Source organism: Miniopterus natalensis, chromosome 2 (assembly GCF_054644295.1).
Source record: "Miniopterus natalensis isolate mMinNat1 chromosome 2, mMinNat1.hap1, whole genome shotgun sequence".
Lineage (NCBI taxonomy): Eukaryota > Metazoa > Chordata > Mammalia > Chiroptera > Miniopteridae > Miniopterus > Miniopterus natalensis.
The window spans coordinates 117,816,139-117,838,578 of NC_142082.1; the positions used below are offsets into that span (position 1 = coordinate 117,816,139).

Sequence of the window (22,440 nt, forward strand, 5' to 3'; positions counted from 1 at the left end):
CAGACTGACATGAAGAATATTCTGGTAATATAGAGAGGATTGCAACATGCACAGAAGAGGGGGGTACTGTGATGAGGGAGAGGGGGTAACAAGATGACCTCTAGGTTCCTGACTGTGAAACTGAAGGAAAGCAGGTAAATAATGGGGGGGGGGGGGGGGGGCGCAACAAAACAGGTTAAGGAAATAACATTATGAGCCCAGTTTTGAGAATTGCAGAGATTGAGGTACCTCTGAGACGTCAATGATGTGGTCTGTCGATCAGGCTGAATCAAGAGGTCAAAGGCAAGATAAAACTATTTCAAGAAAACAGCAGTCAATTATGTCAAATGCTGAAAAATAGCCACTGGATTTAATGACACAGAGAAATGACTAGTAGCCTCAGTAAGGTGTGTTTCTGTGCATCAGGCCTTGAAGTCAAAAGGAATGGGGGAGGCTTGGGGGACAAGGTGAGGAAATGAACACCTTACTGCAGACAACTCTGACTGTGAGGGGAGGGGAAGTGACAATGTCAGCAGAAGTGGATGAGACACATCGAGTACTCTGAAAAGCAACACAGAAAATCAAAACATAAATCACAACTGGGCCTAAACAATTCATGTCTAGGGTTTTTTTTCGTCTTAGTTCCGTTGAAAATTAGAAGGGAAAAGAACTCAAAACAGTATTTTTTTGACATCTTAGATAACTTTCCAATTTCTCTCTGACCAAATTAAACCAGCCCAGAATCCTGTACACTGAGCCTCGGGTGCCCTAAAAACACTTGATTCCTACTTTTGTTGTGAAACTTACCACATGTACCCCAATCACCACTTATTATCTTCTCTTTCATTTGTAAAACACTTTAGGAGAATTGCTCAATCAACCCTTGATATAAGGGTCAGATGCATAGTAGGTGGTCATAAATGCATGGCAATGTGAATATATTGAAAAAGCAACCACTCTGAACACACCTCTTAAATGCATGCTCTCCCTGGGAAGTACGGTAGCCTCAGTGAGGGAGGGTCCCAGTGGGTAAACGTGATTAAATGTTAAGGCCTAAGTGATACCCAGGAGGTAACACCTAGTGTCACTACCAACACCTCCTCTCTACAGAGGGAAAAAAGAAACCATATTTTAGTCAGTACTCTGTGGTCCATAAGGTGGCACTAAAAGTTCATAGAAAATGGCTTCCAATAGGGAACTTTATTTTATTTATAAATTCTTAGCTTTTTTCCTCCAATCCTCACCCAAGTATGGTTTTATTGATATTGAGAGAGAGAGGAAAGAAAAGAGAGAGAGCAATATTGATCAGTTGCCTCCCATATGTGCCCCAACTGGGGATTGAACCAGCAACCTGGATATGTGCCCTGACCGAGAACTGAACCCCCAACCTTTTGGTGTACAGGACGACACTCCATCCAACAGAGCCACTCAGCTGGGACAGGGAACTTTCTTTTAGATGGATAAAGTGGTCAGTGTGATTTTGGTTTAAGGAATTAGAGCAATTAAAAAGCATGAATCTTAGCTATTCGCCACCATACCAATCATTCAGCTGGGCTGCATGCACAATGGGTGCTTCTTGTTTGTCACGACCAGCTTCATAAACTTTTGCTGGATCACTCTATCCCCAACTGTTTATCAATAGCGTGGGAAGTGTCTACGTGGATCGGCCCCCATAGAAATGGCCTTGGCTCACAGAGCTCAGCGTTGACACTTGTGCTGCAGAGGTTTAAATCCCATGGGGATGGTTAGGAAAGCTGCCTTGTGAGAGTAGAAAAGCAGGAGCCTTTCAACAACAGCTGCTTTGCAGCTGGGTCACAAAGGAGAGCAAGAAATCCCTAGACACCATAAAAGGTAGCGGATGATGGGAAGGCAATCTCAGTGCCTCCATTTGTCACTGGCAGGGTGCCACTGGCTCTCAAATCCAAATGCTCTCGCAAGAGAATAAAGCCAGATGTAAATAATTCCCTAATTTTATACTATTTTTATAGACAGCTTCAGCAGTAAAGGATATAGAGGGTTAGTCAATTGATTTAGACATGACATTCTTTGTTGATTTAACCATGGTACCAGAGAGAACACTGGATTCAGTAACAGAAACCTTAGTTCCAGTCTGGTTTTGACACCAAGGTGAATGACCAAGGAAAGCCACTAATTTGAACAGGTTTCATTTGCCTCCGCCGTCAATCAAGGGACCTGGGTTAACTGAACTCTACTGGTTATGATTCTCTGTTAAAGAAATAGAATCAATTCAGGGGAAGTAATCATTGGTTTGAAACTCAGAGTAAAGAAAAGTTACCTTCTTAATTCATGGCATCCCCTTTTGTCTCTGCTGCTTTTCGATTCACTATAGGGGAGAGGAACTGGCCACTTCCTCCGATCTAGTGAGTGGACACTGAGATGGGGGACAGTAGCTGAGACCTAAAATCAACTGTGGTTTATTTTATGTACTAATGAATGAAACTAAATGAAGTAGGATAAATTGATCTATTTATCTTCTTCTGAAAGAACGTTAAAGGTTAAGGTGCCCATCAAAGGCAGAATTGCCTAGGAAGGTCCTTAAACCAACCAGGCCACATATATACTGAAAGTGTACACTGTGCTTCCAAGTTCTGCTGGTTTGCCTGAAACTGCTCAATCTGTGCCCGCTGTTCCAGTGTAAACAGAACAGCACCCCCCTTCCTGGTTTTGACAAATATTCCGTAGTTGCCCTAATTCTTGTTTACCTCTCACAAGTATGCACCTAAATTAGATGAGTGAAATAGTGGCTTTCGTGACACTGCAATGTCCCACCAGAAGAAACAGCCAGGCTCCATTAGCAGCATGAGTGAGGTCTCACCATGACCTCAGCTTTCATTCCCCCACACATTCCTAACAAAGAGAGCGCTAACAAAGACATCCTTTCACAGCTCAAGATCATGGGATCTCAGTCGAGCATAATTAAGTTTCCATTCATCTTCTCTGTTTCCCAAAAACACATTTTTCAAGAAGTCTGTGGTCCTAGCACACTGCAATTCTACTTTCTCTTTATAGGTTATATAACAAGAACAGAAACATTATGGAGCTGATTACTATGTGTCAGGCACCAGTCAAGCACTTTGTGTACTGTCACATTACATCCTCATGACACACCTGAGATACTATTATTATCTATTTTATAAAATTTAAATAAACCTGAGGTATGGCAAGGTTAAGTGCCTTGCTCTAAGTACAAAAGCTTGATTTGGCAGAGCTGACATTCAAACAAAAATAATCTGACTTCATAGTTTCTGCTATTTATTACATTATAGTCTTGGTCCAGAAATTTACTACAGGAATCATTCTGCTACCTAAAGATAAGCTTTATAGAGTAGAGGTCCACCCATACGTTCACACATCCACCCATCCATCTGTTCCTCATCACGTATTTAGTGAGTACGTGCCATATGCCTAGACTTGTGTCAGACTGAAGATAAAGTGACTCCTGCTCTTAGAGACTGAGTCATATTGTGGTGACTCTGTAGGTAAGCCCTTTTCAGTTACAAGATGATACTTAAAAGGGCTCTTGTTAAGCACAGGTAGAGCACCTAAGGAGAAAACAGAGACCAAGGCATCTCTTTGGCCTGAATGAGTCAGAGCACCTCTCAAAAAGGAGGGGGCGGGCATACTTCAGCTGGCTCCCAGACGGAGGACACGTTGACCAGGCATCAAGACAATTATCTGGTCAGTACCAGAGCTGTTGGCTTAAAAGTTCTCTTTACAAGATTCAAATTAAGAACATTATTTAGAAAATCACTTTAATGAAGAAATTTCTTGTTTTAACACCATTAAAAGGAGCTGCAGCTTATAAAAGTGAATTTGATACCAACCAACTCAAAATACATCTATTTGATAAAATATGGCTATTTAACAACCAAAGTTACCGAATTTCTACTTTCTATCAGGCCATGATTCTTGAGCCACCTTCTGCGAATAATAATTGCGTGTTACTTTAGAGAGAAAGAAAAATCTACTGAAAACAGCACTGTTTAGTAAGCAACACTCATTCACTTTCACTTCTGGAGTGTGAAGTGACCAGAGGTAGTACATATAAGATTACAGGAACCTTTAAAGTAGGTAGAAAAAGACACACACACACACACACACACACACACACACACACACAGAGCAAACGGTCAGAGGCTGGCGCGTTACCAGCAGAACGAGCTTGTGTGTATAAATGCATATGACAAGCACAGTGCCAAACTGGATCATTCCCAAGTCCTAGCAGTACAGTGTGCTAGCTGAAGCACACACGCATGAGTTCTGGCTTTAGTACAAAACAAAATTCTCTTTTTCTCCTTCTTGCTGTAAGAGAAAATGTGTAATATCACAAGAAACTGTAGGCCACTAATAGGAAAAATATGAGTAGAGAGGTGACATGGAGACGGAGAATAGAAAGTCTGACCTTGTTTGCCTCTAGATAGACAATTTAATAGTAGTTCCACTCAAGGCTAAATTATCACTGTCAACATCTCACACCCTGTTGACCTTGGCAGAAAATATGTGCTGTAAAGGCTGCACAGAACTCACTAAACATCAACATCCCCAATTGTCTTCGTCACAGTCTGCGGTTTAATTGACACCTGAGTTGGCAGGTTTATCTGTGGAATCCAAGAGGGACTGAATTGACACCCTCAATCATAAGTGCATTTTTAGCAAAGTAATATGGAGGTTCATAAGTCAGAGGGCAGTGTAGTCAACTTGACACCATCCCTGTGCAACTGCTACAAATACACACAGAGCAGTCTTTGGAAGAAACAGCGATTTATTCAAGTTCTCAAAATGCAACGCACGTGCACTTTGGGATCCATGGTGTCATGCCATAAAAACCACAAACGGGGCACTTTGAAGACTTCGGGGAAAATATAAACTATTATTAAATTAAACTATTAAATTATGAAATCATTTAAAGCAGTTTTTATTTTAAAATAAGCATAGATAGGTTATAAAAAGATGCACTAACACAGAGGAGAGAACATAGGCCTAGGAATGAGAAAGATCTGAGTCTGACCATCTTTGAAGGAACAATCCCTAAAATAGCTGGGCTACTTGGGCAAGGTTTCTCTTGTGTCCAGAATACATAACACGGACAAGAATGATACACCTTGATAAGGTTTATAACTGAGCAGTGCATGTAAAACTCTTACAACAGTGAAAAGAACACAGTAAGTGCTCAACAAATGTTAGCTATCATGATTTTTGTTTAATAAGGACAGCAGTAACTGCTATGCAATATCTGAAAAGAACTAAATAAGGTAAAATATACTTAAAAAGCATGACACAGCAACATATTGTAAGCGCTCATAAAAAAAGTCAGTTCTCTTCTTAACTAGACCTTTTATACCTAAATCCATTTACCCAAAAGTCAGTCACAGAAGTGGATGATAATTTTTCATTTACTTAAAACAGCATTCTTGTAACACAGTCATATGAAGAACTTCATCACCCAAAATACTTAGTTAACCACATTGTCTCTTGTTCTGGAATGTCTTAGATTACTGTGGGCACAATTTTCCTTTGGGATCAGAGAATCTGAAGAAAAGAGAAATCAGGGAGAATACCAAAGCTCAAAACTGAAGTTTCAGTATAAAAAACTTAGGACCACTTTTGATCAAACTGGAAAACCCACATAAATACTGGTGACAGTTTCAGAACACATTTCCCCCGATCCAGAGATATGTAGTTTCCAAAAGGTCCATTTTCCCTTTGAAATGATGACATAATTTGGCAAGTTCAGGTTGAAGTAGTTAACATGGTTCAAGCTGCTACCAATCTTAGAAAAATAAGAAAGTAGAAAAATGATAGTTGACACTCAATCCTGCAATATTCTGACGCCTGGTATTTCACAGAAGCAAAACTTCGGTTAATCAAAACACATTTTATTCAAGTCTGTTGTTTTTCACACTTCTTTTTCAAGATAAATGGCTATAGATGACATGTTAATTTACTCTGTTCTTAAAAATATATAATGAAGTAAGAAATGCTACACAGGCAACGGAGGAAAAAACAAAAGTACAGAAAACACCCAAAGAAGATGTTATTTCTAGCAGATAGCTTCTGTACCAAAGGATAAACAAGAATAAGTACAAAAGGCAGTTTCTGGTGTTGCCAGACCGACCAGATTAACAAATGAAGTTAGAAAAGTATGAGACTAAGCTATGTGCCTAAACAAGTCACTTAAAATAAATCGTATTATTTTAAGAAAGATTTTATACAACAGAACATATTCATTCTTTCAGGGACAGTGACTGTTTTAGATTTGGGTGGCTTACAATAATAATACTAATCCAGTCACTTGATAAATATTTGGATCTCTACAAATGTTATTCTGAAAAAAAGTATATTCCCAGAATTCCAAATAAAGGTTTGCTAAATGTCATTTAGTACAATAGTTAATTTAATATTTGTTTTAAAATGAGTAAGCAATATTGTGTTAATTGAAAGTTAATGCTTTCTAAGATCATAAATGAACTTCAGCAAAACCATAAAGAAAAGCCTGCTTCAGCTCTAATCTTCATCTGTGTAAATCCAACTTAATCACTTTTTGTAGAAAATATTTCATATTGCTCTACATCCCATCAAATTTATATACCAAGCTGATTCTTCAAGAAAATTATATAACTATTATGGTAATTTCTAGAAAAGATAGTATTATTCCTGTCTGCCATACATCATCCTTAATAAAAGAGGAAGATCTGTATTCTATTATACCCGTCAGAAGAACACATATTCATTATCAGCACTATCACTGTTCCTGAAATTCTACAAATTCCCTCTGAAATGAATGATTTATATTATGTTCTCTTGAGAATACCTTCCAAGGCTATCAAAGCAAAACAGAGCGCCAGAAAATGATTCTCCACTATGTTATCAAAGGCAAAGACAATAAAGGAATATATTAAATTTTATGGGGTTTTTTATTCCTACCTTTCAATAATGATCAGTTCTATAGTTATCATTTTTACTGAGACAAAAAGAAATTATTTTACAGTAAAAATGTTTTTATCCAACTTTTATCCAATTCTTTAAATAAATTCTTAAATCTTTTTTCCTAATGCTGAGAAACTGACATTTTTAACCAACAGAATGAAACAAAAAATGTAAGTTCTCATATTTTTTACTTAACTTTAACCTACTCAAAACATCATTTTTTCCCTTCCTGTATAATTACTTCTATAAACCTTCACCTTTGCCACTTATCCTTTCAAACTTTTAGTTTACCCTTTCTCACTCTTTCCTTCCACCACAACACATTAGAAGAATTTATTTGTTCAACAAATAGTTATTGCTTTACAAGATCCTCCTTCGGCATTTGAAATAATCAATGAGACCCACGGGCAAAGACAGTGTGAAGATGGCTAACAATAATAGAAGGTGATGGGCCCACTGCATGGGAGCGCAGGGAACAGAAGAACTGTCAGTGGGGAAGGGCAATGGCGTCGAAGCACTACATCCTGACAGGGCACTTTCTGTGAAATGAACCAATCTCTGCCTCTGAGTCATTTCACTGAGAGTCAACAGGTACTTGTGAAGAGACAGGGTCCCTCCTCTCACTGTCTAAAGTAATAAATAATAGTAATACACAAGCATTCAGCTATCATGTAGATCTTCATATGCCATAGGAACCTGGAAGAGAAGCATTAAGGCTGCGTGGAAGAAGCAGTAACTATTTTATGAAGGGCAGTGTTAAGATGACACTAAATAGATGGCCAAGTGGAGAGACAGGAAAGAAGTATTTCAGGCCAAGGCAGCCGTCTGTTTGGAGAGATGGGGGAGCAAGGGGTTGGTCTATCTGAGTTCGGAAAGGAGGCTGTCTGTAAAACAGAAGGCAAAAGACACTGTGAAGATGAACAGACCTCTAGTTGACAAAGTTTCCCACCCCCCCCCAGGAGAAATACAAGTTAACAATTCTAAAACAATTACATGTGAATACTGGAACGTGAACTGCTAAGAAAGTGTACGGTGGATAGTGAAAGCCACGTTTCTCACTGTTGGAGTGAAAAGTACAGAGAAACAAGGGCAGGAGGCTAGGAAGCTTCATATGGTTAAGGGTTAGAGTTGACGACATCGGTATGAACTTAGGTTTAGTTTAATATAAAACACAGAGTTACAAATAGAATATTTATATATTATAGATATGTACATATACACTGGCTCATACGCGCTCATATATCTCCTTGCTCAGTCATCTGAGAGAGCCTAGAAACAACACTTAGTAGCACTAATTACACCTAGAACCCAGACCTTGGTTTCTAAACCACTTTCCAATAAAAGGATATAGGGCTCCTTGGAAAAATGTCTGATTCTAGTACTTGGGCAGAAAATATATAAGATCAGCCTGGAGCACATTATAGTGATGGAAAGTAAGAAGGCACCCGAAGGTGAAAACACACACACACGATGGAGGCAAGTCAAAGGGATATAGAAGCCTATGACAGAACTCTTGCTGATCAAAGCTAGGCAACAAAACCAACCTGATCAACAAAATAAATAGTAGAAATGTATAACCCAATGTATAAAATAAATATGCCTGAGTCCACGCTAATGTACATAATTTTTTAAAAAAATATATCTTTATTGATTTCAGAGAGAGGACAGGAGTGGGAGAGAGAGAGATAGAAACATCAATGATGAGAGAGCCATTGATTGAGCCCACAACCCGGGCATGTGCCCTGACCGGGAATCGAACCCCGATCGCCTGGATCCTAGGTCGACGCTCAACTGCTGAGCCACATCCAGCCAGGGAGAATTTTCAATAAATAATTAAGAAGAGATAAATCTCCATGCATTAGAATACCAAATAATTTACACAGGAACTCAGCCCTCAAAGAGAGAGAGCTTAACTCCCACTCCTTACCTGCGCATTGCATACAGGACTTCCTTCCAAAGAGCAGAGTATGGAAAGGGAGGGAAAAAGGGTGTTTTTACATGGAGAAATGTGACAAAAATCCACCTCAAGCCAGGTCACCCCAGTGAACAAAAACAATGACAAGTCACATTGACAGTAAACAACGTGGATATGATGTGAGAAGAATGACACTTTAACTCTGTGGTCTTCCTCCAAAACCTCAGTCTAATCTGACAAAACTCCAGCCAAATACCAATTGAAGATCCTTCTACAAAATATATGACCAATACTCATCAAACCTAAGAAACCGTCATCACCAAGAGGAGCCTAAGGTGACAAGACAACTAAATGAAATGTGGGATCCTGGATGGGATCCTGGAACATGGAGGACAACTCGGAAAACTGAAGATACTGGAATAAAATGTGTACTTTATTTAATAATAATATATCAATATTGGCTCATTAATCACGACAAATGTACCCCACTAATATGTTAATAACAGAGGAAACTGAGTGTAGGGATACTGGAACATTCTGTACTGACTTCTCAGTAATTCTTTAATCTAAAACTGTTCTAAAAGAAAAATATTCAGTAAAAATTAATTTCTTAAAAACCTAATGTAAATGCTACAAAATTTTAGCCTTGGCTTTATTTGAATTAAAAATGCCTGAGTATCTGTTGAAACATTCTCTGTTTTTCCAAATGCTTGAAACAGTTTGTAACAGTAGCAAATTCCTAAGATAAAAATTTTTTAAATACCTGTTGTGACTCAAACTGCTAAATGGGAGGGTGAGAGTATGCCAGCCAAGGAAAGAACTCAAACAAATCGTAAGTATTTCCTCTGGTGTACTAGAGTGGGGCAAAGCAGGTTTACAGCTGTGAGTGCACGAAACACAGTTTATCCTTGTATTATTATTTATTATTGCACTATTTTCCATAAAACAACTGTAAACCCACTTTTTCTCCACCCGGTATTCTTTGTAGGATGTAAGTACTGGCATTTAGTACAGTTATGTCAGGAAAAGATTTTAAATATTGCAGTGATCAAACGCTATTTCTATTTCAGGAATTAAAAACAATGAAAAAGTAATTTGCATCTGGTCACAAATTAATAAAGGGAATTTTCTCTTTCAAAATTATGGCTTAAATTTAATGAGCCTAAAAACAAAGTTGTTTTGTTCTACCTGTACTCCGGAGATTGCAAACACATCCTAAGCACATTATAACATTATCAACTATAGTTCAACAGTTTGGTTTGGGACAAATGGCTATTTTTAGGGTAGCTCTAACCTTACTGTGAATAATAACTTTTTCTTTTTTCCTCCAAAATCTTGACCTTGGTGACACTTGCATCCTAATTTCCTGGAACTTTCTTACTATCTCTATCCACCCATCATGGAGGAAAGCAAAGAACCACACTCAATTTTTACTAAATTCTTAGATGCTTCAAATTAAACGACTACTTAAGAATGAACTAAATACTAGACTAGCAACATCTCTGGTGTTCTCGCTCCAACTCACTGGTCTATCAGGAAAAACTCAGGGTCTTTTTCACTTAAGTCTATTTCTGGAACCTCTGTACTCTGTGCCCCTCCCCCTGCAGTTTGGTTTGTTACAAAGTTCCCGGACTTTATTCCGCGGGATATTCTTTTCTCTAGGTGATGAGAAGTTCAACTTTCAAAAAGGGTTCCATAGAAAATAGTCTAAGTAGGGCTTTAAATACAAAATGACTTTCAGGGCCTTCAGTAACTAATATGCATAGTAACATATATTAAGAAAGAAATAGTATTCAATTTTCTCCACACTAATTTGATTTTTTTTAAAAAAAGAAACATCTAGATTTACTAATCTCTATGGAATACATTTTGGGAATGTGTTTTGCACCTTTTGGAATAGTGCTTAAATGGAAACTGTCAAAGCAATAATGGCAGTGGTAAAATCTTGGTACTCTTAAATTTCACCTTATTTTAAACTCCCTTTTTATTATCAAGTAAAAGCAATTCTTGCTATGTAACATTACTTAATGAGTCAGCTTTAACATTTATAGTCAAAGCAAAGGTGTCAAACTCAGTGAGTGCCTAACATACGCAGGCAGTTGTCTATACTTGTGCACTGAGTGTTGTTGAAGAGTTGAGGGTAAGAGGAGTGAAGACAACTGGCACTTGTGGGGAATGTGCACCCTACCCTCGGGGAGAAGATGAAAGCAGACCCCAGGAAACTATCTTAAGCCAAAGCAATAGATTTCAACTTAATCCTATACCTCTGCTGAAGCAATAATCTTTTTAAGTCTGCAAAGACATCTTAAGACGTAGGACCAAAGGCTCCTGATCAGTAATTTTCTGCTTAAAATGCATAAACTTCTGATTCAAGCAGCCAGAAATTCTGTTCTTCTAGCTATACTGCTGTTTCAATCCAAGAAAGAAGAAACAGCAAACTATATAAGAGATGATGGCTTCAAGTTCCATTTCTCAGGGACAAAAATTTTCCAGAGTGATCATTACATCGAGCAACTACACTACTATTTATCACATGACATCACGATGCAGGCTTTATACAATGGTCAGTGCCCATCTGAAACCCAGCGCCACATGGCTAATGTCAGGCTGACCAGAGGGTCCGATTTTGTGTCCGTTTTCACGTTGCTGGCTTCCTCCCAAAGTAGTTATTACAGTGCACACTGAATCACAGTGTAGGCTCAAGAATGTAACTCATTCTGTCCCTTTTGACAAAGAGCCTCAATTATACTTCAGAAATGAGTCTCAATTATACCTGCATTTTAAGCCTTTTAAAAGAATTATGCTTTCCACTGTGAGAAGAAATAAATTTCTAGGCAGGTAAGTGCTCAGATGCTCTGGCTCCAACTCAATGTTCTACCAGTTAATTGTTAACCAGGTAAAGGTTGGTGGTCACTTCACTTGCACCCTGTACCCCCTCTTTCAGTTTGGGATAACCTTATTTCCTTCACAACCTACAATATGAGAGAAACTATATACCCTATATGGTATAACATATACAGCATGTTTAAATTGAAAATTCAACTTTAAACTTCACAATTCCTATTACCTTGTTACTTACTTCACATATATAAATACCTAAATCCTTTTAACAATTGCCTATGTTAAAATTCTTATTTTTATTTAACAATATACACAGGAATTGTCTTTTCATTTGGGAAGTGCATTACAAGAACATCTAAAAACTGAATAAATATTTGTTTTAAAAAAAGTTTTTATGCATTTTGAAGTTAAGCATTTATGCACAGAAGGCACCATATATGCTTGTTTGGGTCTAATAAATAAAAGGCTAGAGAGCAATTTAAGTAGCACAGGTCTCAGAAAAACAAAAGGGTAATACAAGCTTTGAACACAAATCAGGATTTAACCTCTGTGAAGCTCAGCTTCCTCACCTATACACTGGGTGTTGATCCTGGGGTTGTGTGAGGAGGTGTTAGCACAGCATATATAAAACACCTAGTTCGCTGCATGCTACAGAATCTGAGCTAATCCAGGAGGGACTGTGACTGGCATGACCGCCGAAGAGGCAGGATATGGGGCCACCCTAATTTAATTCTCTGTCAGGTATCAAAGCAACAGATTTATGTCAAGGGACACAGGCAATTAGTGAGAAGTTACAAGGTCCTAAAAGCTCAGGACTTGGAGAGAAATGAAGTTGAACTCAGAATTAACTGTTGTTTGGGAGAAGTATAATTTTAATATAAAACTAAGGATACAATCTACAGCTCTGCGGGCTTCGTGCTTCAGGCTGCTGAGGCTCACGGGCCTCAAATGTAAGGTGGTAAATATGGGGGAAACGCAAAAGCCTATGGACTTGTGAACATGGTCATGGCTCGCTGCTTCTGAACCTATTTATGAGACTGCAGAAATGAAAACTTTCCAGTCTTAGAGCAGATGTGGCTTTCTTTATGCATTTGCATGTGTGTGTATACTCAAAGTGTGTGTACATATTTTGGGGGACCCCCTATATATTCATACTCAGATGCCACAGAAAAAAAGGCAACCTCTTTTGGTAAAAATTAAAATATTTGCTTTTAAAAAAACACAATTTGAAAATGCACGTTGCCTATACCACCTTTCCTAAAGGTAAACATATTTAGAGCAGGATGCTGTTTTAATAAGAGACTCAAATTTTACCCTATTAAAAAAATTTATCAAGTTAGGAAAGCAGAGTGTAGCTCACATTAAAATGTTTTTCATGCTTTATTATATGGCAGGACATTCAACATGATACAGTAGAAAGAATATCAACCTGGAAGCCATGAACTTGAGTCCTGTACTGTATGAGTGTAGTGCATCGGTGGAGCTTGTAACAAATCTAAGGACTGTCAAGTGAGAGAGAAGTACCTGCTAACTGGCATGGGATCCTACATCTATAATATAAATGAAAGAGTAAGGCAATCAAATTAAGGTACCTACATAACTGTCCATTCTGGAACAAGCTGTTTCCACCAGTCCCAAAGCAAGGCAGCCCACAACTGAAAGAGCTCGCGTGGCTCTCGGTATGAATTTCTCCTCAAGAGAGTGCACCGAGGCCTTCTTGAGGCCAAGGAAATGCCCTTTTTGTCTTCATATCGCCATTGTTTATTATAGAGCATGAGACAAAGTGCAGGCTCGGCAAATGTATGTCAAATGCAGGTTTTTGTAAAGGATTGTCTTAGAGTCCTGTGAGAAAACTAAGCTATATTTCGTGGCACCCCACTTGTCCATCTACACCCTTCCAAATCAGAGTACCGGGGGGCTGTGAGGGCCTGAGCCTGCCGAGCTGTTTAAATTGCACTAAATGATAACTACAGACCAAATACAGAAAATGAATAAGCAAAACAGCAACAATGGAATATGTTCGTTCAAAAGCAATATAATTCTATTACGGCTAAAAAAAAAAAAGGATAACATTTGTTTTCAAACATATGCAGATATATGTAGATATAAAGCAGCTAGAATTAATTCACATAACCTTTAATGCCTGCGAATTTGAGTATTTTAATTTTTATTATTCCTAAGAATAACTGGCAAAAGGAAATATCTTTAACAATGACTTTTACTGACTGACATACAAAGCAAGAACAAAAGCCTGAGATATTTTGGAGATATTTGAATTCCTGTGTTACTGGGTGGCAATAAGTAGATTAATTATAAGATCAATTCTAGATAACAAAATCTGTATCTTAGAGTGAGGGGTTGGTTTCTAAAAAGTAAACTATCAGATCCATTATACTTCAGAGTAAAAATAACAAGTGATAACTACATCATTTCTAGAATGCTAAATCATAAAGTTTAGATGAGGCAACTTCATATAAAATGCTTAGCTGAATACAGTATTGAATTAACATTTCTTCTGTATTTCATCCGATATTTCAGTGGCATAATTTATGTTATATTACTCCTCTTTTCACAGAATAAATTTTGCAGCTGAATTGGACATATCTATAATAATGTTAGAATCACAGAAAAAAATATTTTTTGTTCCCTTCTCCCTCTGATCTAAACAAGGTTGTGCACTGATTATCATGAAGTCTGCTCTAAAACAGACCAAATGAAAAAATATTCCCAGCTCTAAATAGTAATTATTACAGAAGATCCACGGAAACAAATAGCACAACACTTGAGACAAACTACACTGACACTATGCTGGCCTGGGATATGAAACTTTGCTATGGAACCTCAAGCAGGTTAACAACTGGAGTTTTTTGTAGTCCACTTAACGTTGGCTGGACACAGAAATCTGGCTTAGTATCTCCAAGAAGTAGCCAAAATAAAAGTTTTCTGTATCAAGAATTCCTGTCAGAATCTCCCATATCCCTCCTTCTCTCTTACTAACCTAAATCTGGTACTAAACTATCAGCCAAATAGCATTTACTACAATTTAAGTCAATATTAATTTTACTGGCTCACAAAAACAGCAAAGTATTTGGCTTAAATAAATTGAACAGGACAAAAAGAAAGGAAGACAAAAAAATCAAAGTAAGGTTGTACACATGATTATAGAACACACACAGCTCTAGAAACAGCTACACAATCATCTGAAACACCGTAATAATGGAAATGTTACTCCTTCCTTCCTCTCTTAATGAATGCCCTATCTTAAATTCATGGCATTAGCCCTAGGTAACAAAGTTCAAACAAGAAATAAACCACAATTTTAAAGAGTGCTCCTGTGTAGTATTTTCATAGTACATAATGTTGGTATGAAAATTCCAAATACTTCAAAGAGATGTCACCCAAGCCCAGCTATGTTTAAACATGGAGGCCAGCTGTGACCCTAAGGCAGAACTGCTCCCTAGAGTACCAGGGAAAAATTTGTATTTTGTTATAATGTAGGACCTAAAAGCACCAATAGCCAAAAACAGAAGTCCTAAGTTCATGACCTATGATACTTAGTAATAAAAATGTGTTTAACCACTCAAACTAAACTAATATGTAGAGGTAAGATATAAAAATGAGTTATAAAAAAAGGGGGAAGGAGGAAATATTGGCTTACTTTTTGAATCTCCTATTAGGTATAACAAGGGGGGGGATTTCACACTTAAAATTACATAATATGGAGTGAAAATTAAGGATGCTCAATTCAGAAAACCTTAAGGTTGTATCTAATTCTACTGTTTAGTAGCTAAGTTATTCTTGGGGATGTGCCTTAAATCCTTAAAGCTCACTTTCCTTATGTATAAAAAGAGAGTAACATTCATTTTAAAGATTCACAAAATAACACATGTCAAGCACAGTCGCTTAAGAGATGTACATCCCTCTTGTGCCCACCTCTCCTTCTAGGGTCTTGGAAGACTACTCTGCTTCCAATCTACAGTCATGCCATTCTCATTCATTCAGTACATATCCCTGGGAATTAGAGCGATGACTAGCACAGAGGAGGAAGTCTCAGTACACGTGTTGACCAAATGAAGGGAATAATGAAGTAAGAAGCAGGCTAAGGAAACAAACATTACAAAGTTATGTACCCAGACCTTAAATAGCTTAAAGAGAGAAATGCACAAGGAGGTTATAGGGGTAGTTACCAAGACAGTGAAATGCCATATACTGAAGGGATAAAAAGATAAGACTTAGTTCCTGCCCCATGTCTAGGGTCAAAAGGCAGACACAGACTCATCCCTGCCATTCAGTCTGGGAAGTGCTATTATAGGGATACATGCTATGGAAGCACCGAGAAAGGAAAGACAACTGCTTGAAAGACTCAGGTAAGGCTTCACAGAGGAAATAAAATTTGAGCAGGTAGAGAGAGAAAAAAGGGACACTTTTGGTAGAGGAATGAAAAAGGATTTGATCTACAGAATTTGTCAAAACATTCTGGAAAATACTAAATCATTTCAAACTTCTAAATACTGTAAATACTATAATACTGTAAATACTACAAATTCTTAAAGAAAAATTTGTACCAAAAAATGTACTAAGCGAATCATTCCACTGGCTGTAATAAAGGCACCAATAATATATTTTTATTTGTCTTATAAAAATATAATTTTTATATGAAATCCTACTCTACAGTCTGTCTAATATAGCCGAATATCATTTTTACATATTTGCCTTTGGTCAGTTTTGACAAAACAATAAAAACATCACTCCAATTTTATTTCTCTTCTCTTGAGGCTAATAGACAGTTCCATTTTACAGTATTTAATATATAAAGCATTCAGAAGTCAAAATGTGTGGCATTTTTCACTTTGCCAATTTCATTTAAGTCAAGGGCCTATTACCAGGCCAAGGAACCCAAAGTTAGACAAAAGCAATCCATTGGGATCAGAAATTTGCCAGATCTCATAATTCAAAGAGAAACTGTTAAAGATGGTTGTGAGGTTTTGGCACTGTGAGTTCAAGTCATTCCATAATAGGGTTTGTATTTCATCTAATCAGCAAATCGGAAACTATAAACGTTTTGGTGGTGTGGGGGAATTAAAATTTGGACTGTAATACACAACTCTTCCCTCCCATATGTTTCAGTGAATTAAAACTTCTAAATCTGTTTTTTTTTTAATGCCTTATAAAAAATAAAGCAGCCTGTAAAATCATATTTTGGGTACGGGAAACTTAAACTATTAAGGCTTGAGAAGAAGAGGAGGGGAAAAAAGCACACACAGTTTCCACAGCGAAAGTAGTGTCAGACTCTAGGTATATTCAGGACAAAGTACATTTAAGCTTTCAATTTTTTTCTTTTCTAAGTGACCTTTACATAGTTTTTGGAAATCAGGCATCTAAACCTTGTACAGATATTTTTCGAAGGTGATCATTTATCAACCTAATTAAAAATGATTCCATTTGAAATCCGTAAGAACATCTCTAAGACAGTAGATAGTAGCTGGGGCAAGAGATGTCTATGAACTCTATTCTTACGTGGAGCTATGTTAATTATCATACTATCAGAATAAGAAATGGAAAGGCTTTTCACAAGTTAAAATAATTTTTTTCTAATTGATTAAACCCAACATATTATAATTTCTAAATGGCAGAAACAGCATCTTGTCCCTGTCAACTCTGAGTAGTGTTCTCCTTTCCCCTTCTCTATTCTTTTTTCTGTTGAGCCTTATATTGATTTCTTTCATAATTTCTTATTTTTTATTTCCTTATCTTTTTGCTTTTATATGAAAAGGTTCCTTCACCTGTATTCTGTTATCCTTCAAATGAAAATTGTTTTGAAACTGTGTTTTTCATTTAATTTATTTTCAATTACAGTTTACGTTCAATAGTATTTTATATTCGTTTCCAGTATACAACATTGTGGGTTAGACAATTGAATAATTTACGAAGTGACTCCCCCAATAATTCTGCTACCCACTATTGACTATATTCCCCACACTGTACTTTATATCCCAGTAACTACTTTGTAACTACCAATATGTACTTCTTAATCCCTTCACCTTTCCATCTATTCCCCTAAAGCCCCCCCATCTGGCAACCATTATTTCTACTCTGTATCTATGAGTATGTTTCTGTTTTGTTTGTTCATTTATTTTGTTCTTTAGATTCCACATGTCAGTGAAATCATATGGTATTTGCTGTCTTTGTCCGACTTACTTCACTGAGCATAATACCCTCTAGTCCATCCATGCTGTTGCAAATGGTAAGATTTTTTATTTTATTTTATTGCTAAGTAATATTGCATTGTATATATGTGCCATATCTCCATTCTCCAATGGTCTTATTGATGGATGCTTAAGTTGTTTCCATATCTTAGCTATTGTAAATAATGCTCCAATGAACACAGCGGTGCATATATCTTTCTGCATTACTGTTTCTAGAAGCTCTTTCTTATTTTTCACTATTTATGTTTTAATGACATCCTGCTTCATGAAATACTACACTGTAATCTCTAAGAATTTTTTTAAATTTTTTCTTCCCTTTATTCCAGTGTCCTCCTAATAATGTTTCAGTTCCAATATTTTACATTAGAAGCTTTCATATTATGATTGATGAGCCTTGATTTTTATATATGTATATGTATATGTGTGTATATATATATGTACATATCCATTTTTTAATGTTTTAAATTTAATTTTAATTTTTATCAAAGTAATATATGTAAATATTTATGGAAATCAAATGGTTCTACTTGGCTTATTATTAAAAACAGGTCTACTGCTGTACTCCTTTCCACTCTGAGAGACATCACTTTCAGTTATCTTAAAATAACTTGCTTAAAGCTGCTGTTTCTTGGCTTTTCAATTTTATAGATTGCAAGGTGACTTCCTTCTTTAAAAATTAGTTAATTTTTAAAATTTTATTTTATTGTTGATAGTATTATAGATGCTTCCCATTTTCTCCCTTTTTGCCCCTCTCCACCCAGCCCCCATCTCACCCTAGCCCTTCCCCATGTTCTTGTCTCTGTCCATGGGTTATGCATATATGCATAAGCTTTTTTTTAGTTAATCTCTTCCTGCCCCCTTTCCCTCAAAGCACCCCATCGCCACTGATGAGCCCAAGTACCCATCAGTAGATGAGTAGATAAAAAAGCTATGGTACATTTACACAATGGAATACTATACATCTGTAAAAACGAAAAATTTCTTACCCTTTGAGACAGCATGGATGAACCTAGTTACTATTATGTTAAGTGAAATAAGCCAATTAGAGAAAGACAAATATCACATGATCTCACTTATAAGTGGATTCTAAAGAACAAAATAAACTGACAAAACAGGTCCCTTTGAGAAAGGGCGAGAGAGAGAAACATCAATGTGGCAGAGAAACATCGATCAGCTGCCTCCTGCAAGCGCCCCGACTGGGGATGGAACCCACAACTTAAGTATGTGCCCTGACCGGGACAAACCCACAACCTTTTGGTGTATAGTCTAACCAGCAGAGCCACTGGCCGGGGTGGTAGCCCACTGACATTTAACAGTAAGTTAATAAAAGCCGAATGATGTTCCTTAGGCATAGGTGTGTTTTCTAAACTGGACAGGTTCACTTCTGTGTATCTGCTTTGGAAACCAGTCATTTATAGGGCTTCTCCAAATGTAGGTACGTGGAAATGCTTTTGTTACAATGATTAGTTTCTCTAGAAAAGAATTTGAGAATTTATTGGGAGGTGGGATGTGTGCGAGGTGGGGAGGTGGGGCTGCTGGGGGGGTATAGACTCTGTGTTGCCGGTGTTCTGCATGTGGTAGGGGAAGGGTATTGACAGCCTGAGTACTCCACTGGGAGGCATTCACTCAATCTTCTTTTCAGTCCCTTTGCATTCCCCTTCCAGTTGTGCAAGCTGTTCCTGAGTTCTGGACCTCTGTTACTCAACAGCTCCACCACTAGGAGCCTCCCTTCCCTTGACTGAGAGAAGCAGTGCCTTTTGGGGGCATTGTGTACATGGCAGAAAGACCTGACAGTTTCATATGTTATGACTAATTACCCCATTTTATGCCCTTTAACTCACTCTCTTCTATGCCAGCTGCCTCAAAATCTTGCATCATCTCTGCAGGTTTCTTTCTGAGTATGTACAATTTCTTTTCGGTATTATCCCATCCCAAAGCCAGCTCTGAAAAATCAGTTGTAACATCCCCTTCCACTTTCTGACTTCCAAATATCAGTTTAAATACCCTCTCTTCTGGCATTCTGATTGTTCCCATGAGATTATTCTTTCTCAACATTTTATTCAGTAAAGGTTTATTCTGATTTACCCACAGAAGCACCATTTCTTTGTTGACCATTCTTCCCCTACTTCATGCAGTAACTCCGTCTAGATTGTTTCTTTGAAGGACATCTACTATGATTTCTTCAGCAAAAGCTTTCAGTGGACTGATTTTCTTATTTAATTTCTTGGCCTAGAAATTCCCTGATCAAGCAAATACAGTAAACTCAAAACCCCAAAAGCCTGGCAGAAGGACTTAGAGTTTTTCGTTCTCCATTCAGATCCCACGCGGAGACGGGCAACTCTTCACGCTGCTTCCCCGTACCAGTATGCAGCTTAGTCCATACCACGCTTTCACTAAGAGAGGCAGGCCCCTGCTGTACTTGGCATCTAATTCCAAGCCTTCCACTGGTCCAAAGCTTTGCCTCTTATTGCAGCAAGGAAAAAAGTAAACAAACAAACAAAGCCTCCTCCCTTCCCACAGGTTGTCACAACTGGTAAACTATCCCAAATCAGGCCTACTGTTTACTGTTCTGGTGTTTAGTTATCATTTCATTTCTAGCTCCTAGGAAATTCTCTTACTACTTTTTGAGATCAGCTAGTCATTAAGAGGATATGTGTTATATTTTATTAAGCATATCTAGACTTTTTCTTAGAAAGATGTTTTCTGGTTACCCAGTCTGCCTATATAATTTCTTTAATAGTATTTTAGTGGTATCTTAGAATGGATATGTAATAATTTTAAATGTTTAATCTAACATCTTCTGTGAGAAATTAAATGTTATTACTTTTAAACAATTATAAGATCTCTTTCAAGGCACCCACTTAGGAATCACTTTCCTGAGCTTTTGCTCTGTTTTCCTAATATTCATTTATTTTTATTAATATTGGAGAAAGATGAGGTGGTGTAACTAAAACAGTATAGGTAATAGATTCAGATTAGGATTGAAGGCTAGGCCTACTTGTTAGCTGACTGAGCTTAGAAACTTTACATACTGTGTAAAATAAAAACATTAGTAACTCTTTGAAACACATAAAATTACAGCATTTGTAAGTCACAATGGTAGAATATGAGCAATTTCTTATGCTTCAAACTAACACCATTTTTATGGAACTGTGGCCTCAGAGAGTGGTCACGTAATGAGTGGCCAAATGACGGCTTCACTCCTCTTTCACAGTAATTTCAGTTAGAAGGAATTCCAAGAGAGGGATTACTGGGTCATATGGTAGCTCTATTCTTAATTTTTTGAGGAATTGCCAGACTGTTTCCCATAGTGATAGTACCAGTCTACATTCCCACCAGCAGTGACTGAGGGTTCCCTTTTCTCCACAACCTCTCCAAAACTTATTACTTGTCTCATTGATAAAAGCCACTCTAACAGGTGTGAGATAGTATCTCATTGTAGTTTTGATTTGCATTTCCCTAGTTGCTAGTGAAGTTGAACATCTTTCCTATATCTATTGGCTGCTTGTATGTCTTCTTGGGAGAGGTGTCTGTTCAGGTCCTCAAGGAGGTCTAATACATGGTGGGCACACAGTGCAATCCATATATAGATCTTATAACAAAGAGACCCACACCTGAAACCTATATGATCATATTAACCAATGCCACCCCCATAACTTTAATATAAAAAATGAAAATGAAAAAAGGAAGGAATTCCATGTGATACTGACCCACACACATGCAACATTTTGCCTATTTTAAAAGAATTAGACTTAGTTCTACATTATAGCCAACTTGGGGTCAACATTGGTTTGTAGAACATTTAGTTGCAGGCTCGATCCCCAGTGGAGGGACATGTAGGAGGCAGCTGATCAATGACTCTTATCATTGATGTTTCTCTCTCTCTCCCTCTCCCTTCCTCTCTCAGCAATCAATAAAAACATTTAAAAAACAAACAAACAAAAAAAAACCACCACTTTTTTCCACATTTTCTACACAGGGTTCTAACTTAGTATTGCCATCATTATATCCTAACAAACTGAGTTTACTGGCTAAGAACCAGTACCTCAAACCACATCCACCTCAGTCTGCAAGAAGAAAACCAATTTCCAAAGGGTAGGAAGGTAGGTACTCACTGTGAGAGCTAGTAGCTTCCCATAGGTGAGATGAGCAGGAATGTGGTCGGTTTTGGATCTTAGTGATTCCATATACCAATGTTCTGCTTCGGGGAGTTTGCTTAATCGCATGTATGCTTCGCCTGGAAAATGAATTGTGAAAATCAATCTGAGGACACAGCTTTCCAACAGCCTTTGCAACAGCATCCTCTCATCATGCTTATATTCCATGACATTTCAGATGCTTTGGCAAATATATTCATCTGTTATCTCATTTGATTCCCCAAAAGTCTTCATAATTGCATTTTACAGATGAGAAAATGTGTTTGGAGAAACTAAGTGAAAAGGCTAAAATAAAAAGTTTAGTAAGTGGTAAAACTTTAATTTTTAATCTAGGAACATCTGGCTCCCAAGTATATGTACTTTGCCACCATTTCTTTTTGTTTTGTTTTTTTGT

General features: G+C 37.4%; 1 protein-coding gene across 3 annotated transcripts in view; it reads right to left on the bottom strand.

Moving 5' to 3' along the window:
- TMTC2 (transmembrane O-mannosyltransferase targeting cadherins 2) overlaps positions 1 to 22,440 on the bottom strand; it is a 374,536-nt gene that overhangs the window by 88,749 nt on the left and 263,347 nt on the right. For all 3 annotated transcript variants that reach the window (XM_087814516.1, XM_016199427.2, XM_016199430.2), the window contains one exon: positions 22,005 to 22,126. In XM_087814516.1, the coding sequence (XP_087670642.1) occupies positions 22,005 to 22,126 (122 nt within the window). The remainder of the gene's footprint in view (positions 1 to 22,004; positions 22,127 to 22,440) is intronic.